At 34.9% G+C, this 5,645-nt stretch overlaps 1 protein-coding gene across 1 annotated transcript in view; it reads left to right on the forward strand.

Annotated features, from left to right (window-relative positions):
- The window catches only part of LOC111087341, a 19,365-nt gene extending 18,080 nt beyond the window's left edge, over positions 1–1,285 (forward strand). The window contains exon 3 of the mRNA XM_022393644.1: positions 322–1,285. Coding sequence (XP_022249352.1) covers positions 322–1,070 — 749 coding nt within the window. The 3' untranslated portion in view covers positions 1,071–1,285. The remainder of the gene's footprint in view (positions 1–321) is intronic.
- The last annotated feature ends 4,360 nt before the right edge of the window (positions 1,286–5,645 follow it).

Below are 5,645 nucleotides of genomic sequence, written 5' to 3' on the forward strand. Positions count from 1 at the left end.
AACTTCGTATCGTTTTCGATTAATGATTTTATGTTTCTTAACCATGTGACTGTTTTACTGTTGATTCTAGATATTAAAACTTCGCATCATTTCGATTAATGATTTTAGGTTTCTTAACCATGTGACTGTTTTACTGTTGATTCTAGATATTAAAAATTCGCATCGTTTTGATTAATGATTTTAGGTTTCTTAACCATGTGACTGTTTTACTGTTGATTCTAGATATTAAAACTTCGTATCGTTTTCGATTAATGATTTTAGGTTTTTACTTCTTTTACGTCTAACCAAACTACCTCTTTTTTTTTCCTTCCGTGTTTTAAGACAACAAGTTTGATACGTTGGGGAACAAAAGCTTGCGGTCGTCTTCTGATTCCAATACTGAATCTCATCGTGACGTCACAGTAGGCAGGTGCAAGGAGAAAGCGTGTGGTTCATCACAGAAATATTTCTCTAAAGAAGAAAAGTCAACAGGATCTTCTTCTGACGTCCGTTTCACAGAAGTTGCAAAATGTATGGTTGAAGTGATTGAAGACTTGCAGAAGCAGTCAATCGACGCACAGAGAAATATCGATACATCTAGTGGATCAGTCGGAGCGCCTGTGACTACCTCGTTAACAGAAAAAGATAGAGGAGTGAACAAGTCTAAGTTGCTTTCCTCCGCGTTGCTAAGTAGTTCGGGAGAAACTAATAGTGAAATGTACAGTACTGCGTCAGATTATCATGTTTATGAGGAGATAATGTACGATTGCATCACCGAATCTCCATCTATTGAACACGAGGTGCCGCCACCGCTTCCAGCGCGCCCTAGTAGCTTGAATGTGAAAGAGCCAAATCTAGCGTTAGAGTTAAACAATACGGCTTGTAAAGATGATCCTGAACTGCACGGTATTCTGAAAAATTCCGTTAACAATTATCCTAAACAACGTCATAATCTCTACTCCATATTTTCAGATCGTACCGACCGCCGAACAATCTCGCATTCTCTAGAACATGAATGGAAAAGTTCACACGCATGCCTCAAGAGGACAGAAAAAGATGAATATGGTTTTGACTACTCTTCAGCAGTTTAACTACAAATAACAACTTCTTACTACACCTGTTTAGAAAAAGTTTCTGTATTATTAAAAAAAACACTAGAATTTACTATCTGGGTATTGGTTATGTTGTAAAGAAGAAGTGAAGGTTCGTATCAATTTTCTATTTTCTAATACAAATAGTTTTTTTTAAACGTAGAAAGAAGTTATATGTTCTCTTAAGAACCTCAGCAAAAAATGTAGCTTCAACTTTCATCCTAAATGCCCCCCTAGTGGCACAGCGGTGTGTCTGCGGATTTACAACGCTAGAAACCGGGTTTCGATACCCCCAGTGGGCAGGGCACAGATAGCCCATTGTATAGCTTTGTGATTAACTTCAAAACAAACAAACAAACAAATAAATCATTCTAAATATCATTTAGGCTTAACTCACGAATTCTCATTCAAAATTATACACTTCAACGGTGCAAAAATTGTATGTTGTTTATATGTATAGGAGAGGTTTTAGTTTTGTTCATCTTGTCTGTTACATCTTTCTTATTGTTAAAGTTCAATATATTTAGTTCTGTGCACGTGTACTTGGACCTATTGCTACCAGCTTTCAACTTTACCCTCACTTCCTAATGGTTAGAAAGACCAATACAACAAAAAGGTCAATAACTTAGATTGTTAAATATAGGCGTTGAAAAAAAAAAAGAGGAATCAGGCTTCCATTTCAAATACAAGGAGCAATAGGCACATCGCCTACCCCCCTCCTCAAAATACAACAACACACAAAACATAACAACAAAAATCTTGAGATTTATGATTTCCTCAACCTGAATTGAATTTTTGGTCCAAAATTAATATTAAAATTAATTTGGGAGCTGCATAGAAAGAACGAAAACATGAGATTAAAAGTTGGCTATTTTTAACTGCTTGTTTTCACACTAATTTCGCCTTGCATTTTATTCTTTGATTTCCATCAGATGTTAGCCTCTACTGTCTTAAAACAAGTCCAGTCCAAATTGCCACTTCATTGTAAATTTCGTTTGTATTTTATTCTTTGATTTCCATCACACCGACGCCTCCGTAAATTCCGTCTGAAACCTCCGGATGTCAAGTAATACACGTCAGTTATGACGGGTTAACATTGGTTCAACCTATTACGTGTCATACAAATTTAGAACCTATAGTCAACCATTTGGCACTTCGCTGCGTTATTGCCAGTTTTACGTTTTTGATAGAATATGAGACGACAAAAAAATATCTTTTATTGGTCAACTTAGCTTGGTTTTACGAGGCAGCTACCTCATTTTGTGTATTTTCTGCTCTTCCACTGACATTCTATCAATGAGATCATCCAACACTTGTTTACTGGTGACATCAGAGAAGACAAGTTAAGAACATTATCAGGTTATTTCAGAGTGGCACTACGCATGGTTATTTTGCCATGAAATTTAACATAATTGTGTATACTAATTGGTCTCGCTGTTGCCATTTTTTTCGAATAAAACTTTTGGAGATTATTTTTTTTTAAGTTTATGTTCACCAAGAAATCCGGAATTGGTATTTTTAACAGTATTCTATTTGTCTGTAAAGTCTGCGTTACTATAAGTATTATATTATTAAGTAAACGTATGTCATACCTCCGATTTTCACCATAGAAACCCGAAATACGATTTCAAAAGATCGAACGGTTAAATCGAACGAATATTTTATGCACGGCTTTGAACACACGTTTTAAAACTACAACAGTTAAAAGTTTTACAGTTAGCGTGTTTTCCTATGCTCGTTTCAGTTTTAACGTTTTGTGTAAATCTTTTCAACTGTCTACCTTCATTGAAATAGATTAACAATAACACAACTCCCAAGTAAATCTGAAATGTTTACACAGTTTGAATCTACTCTGCTGTTGTAGATCTGACAAGGTCCAGCGTATGTTACGTCTCGTTTGTTAATCTTATGCGTCTGGCATAGAAAAAATACTAGTTACCTCTAGCATCTAAAGAAAGTTTAGTGCTCAGAAGTAACAGATAAAGAAGAGGGCTAAGTCAAACCCTAAATTTAAAAATATTCACATTTGAGAACGTAAATTTCCTAGAAATGTGTTTTTATGGCTCTCGTATAGCAAGTCAAAAGAGATTTCATGATGACGTGTATGAATAATCTTTCTTTCCTTATGATGCTATATCTAGTTGGAAAAAGAATGTTCATTCGAGGATGTGTTTGTAACTTTTAATAATTATTAGATGTTTAGTCATAAGGAAGTTATTGGTGAACTTTTAACACCTCTAATTTTATTTGAAAACACTGAAAATTTTGTATATTCGTCAGGGCAGACTTTCTGTAATTATGGACATTTTTTTATATAATTAGTAGTATTTTTAGTGTTATAAGTACAACTGATATGTATCACGTGGGTACATTCTGAAGTAGAATTTAGCCTAGTGATTCAGAAAATTTTATTCTATATATATATATGAAAATTCTAACTGTTTTAACGAGAAATGATTCGAAAGTTAAAAAAAAAAGTAATTATGATAGAAAGTTTTCAGAACATTATGGAACGTTTCATATTTATTCATACCCGATTTTTTATTAACCCCCACTGAGTTAATTACTTGGCAAATTTAACGTACGAAAAATAATTTCCAATTACCCCTCCTTCCAAAAAACAAACCGTTAAATAAATAGAATTTGTATCAATCGCAGTGCAGCTTAATATTATTTTTGCACAAACTGTGAATAGCCTGACATCTCGTGGGGTGCTTTGAAACTACAATTAGCATATTTTGTAATTTTTAGTATGCATAAATAAATATACAACGTGTATGTTAAACAAGCATATTATAGGAGTTACGAGAATGTCTTTTTCTGTTCCTTTTCTCGTGAATTTTATTCTAATCCGTTTATTTTTGTAAGCCCTACTAGTTCACACGTGGCTAAACTGATGATTGTACTTGTAAAAATGTATATTATGGCTACCTCAGCATAACAGTCTTGTTTGTTCTTATTAAGAAAATGAAAATTGTCATTTCTTGATACTTGATCGTGTGAATAAAACATGTGTAAATGTAATACTTTTGTTCTAGCATTATCTGTTTTCCTTCTTATTGTAAATGTCAGATGAAAAAGCTTTTATATAAAAGTAATCGTTAATAAAGTATTTTTATTCGTTCTCAAAATATCCATATATTATTCTGAGAACCACAGTGACATCTGTAGCCAGTTTTTCGTAGCTTGCCTCTAAGACTTGTTTTACGTAGAGTTTGCTGGATACTAAAGTACAAAAGGAAACTTAACACTGTTGATTACATACGTAGATAAATCTGAGTAGTAAACCTAGGAAGAGTACTTTGATTAGATTGTTTTCAGTATCTGTGACCAAACCCAACAGAAGTTTATTCCAAACGACGATTTTTGTCACGTAAATACAAACACCGGTTGAATGCATGCCTGATATCTGTTATAACATACTTGAACAGATATAGAATTACAGTAACACGAGAAAGTAATACTCACATATTTATTAGCCATGTACAGTTTGTGTAAGATATAACACAATAAATTCTTTTTTTTTATTCACGAAAGCCAGTATATCGTTTCAAGCATTTTCAACTTAGAAACTATTTAGGTATGGTTTGTTTTGAATTTCGTGCTAAGCAACTCGAGGGCTATCTGCACTAGCCGTTTCTAATTTAGTAGTGATAGACTAGAGAGAAGGCATCTAGTCAACACCACCCACCGCCAACTCTTGGGCTACTCTTTTATTACCGAAGGGTAGGATTGACTGTACATTATAACGCCCCCACGGCTGAAAGGATGAGCATGTTCGGTGACGGGGATTCGAGTCGAGCGCACTAACCACCAAACCGATTTGTTTATGATTGGTGAATTTCTTCTTGCTGTGAAGATGGCTCAAGCAGCTACTATATAGAGTTTCAAAACAGCTACCATACCGACTTTCAAAACAGCTCCATACCGAGTTTGAAAACAGCTACCACACCACCGGATTTCAAAACAGCTACCATACCGGATTTGAAAACAGCTATCAACCGAGTTTCAGAACAGTTACCATACTGGGTTTGAAAACAACTACCATACCAGGTTTGAAAACAGCTATCAACCGAGTTTCAAAACAGCTACCACACCGAGTTTCAAAACAGCTACCATACCGAGTTTCAGAACAGTTACCATACTGGGTTTGAAAACAACTACCATACCAGGTTTGAAAACAGCTATCAACCGAGTTTCAAAACAGCTACCATACCGGATTTCAAAACAGCTACCATACCGAGTTTCAAAACAACAACTACATAATGACATTGAAATAACCACAGTGTATTTCACCCAATTTCATTTGTTTGTAACGATGGAATCTGATTTGCAGTTGTCAGTCCAGAGATGTTTTATATCAGTGTGGTGAACCACCCACCATTAAGTTTTTATATCAGTGTGGTGAACCACCCACCGTCTTTATGTCAGTGTGGTGAACAACCCACCATTAAGTCTTTATGTCAGTGTGGTGAACCACCCACCATTAAATCTTTATATCAGTGTGGTGAACCACCCACCATTAAGTCTTTATATCAGTGTAATGAACCACCCACCATTAAGTCTTTATATCAG

The sequence above is a fragment of the Limulus polyphemus genome, unplaced genomic scaffold (assembly GCF_000517525.1).
Source record: "Limulus polyphemus unplaced genomic scaffold, Limulus_polyphemus-2.1.2 Scaffold2033, whole genome shotgun sequence".
NCBI classification, from domain to species: domain Eukaryota; kingdom Metazoa; phylum Arthropoda; class Merostomata; order Xiphosura; family Limulidae; genus Limulus; species Limulus polyphemus.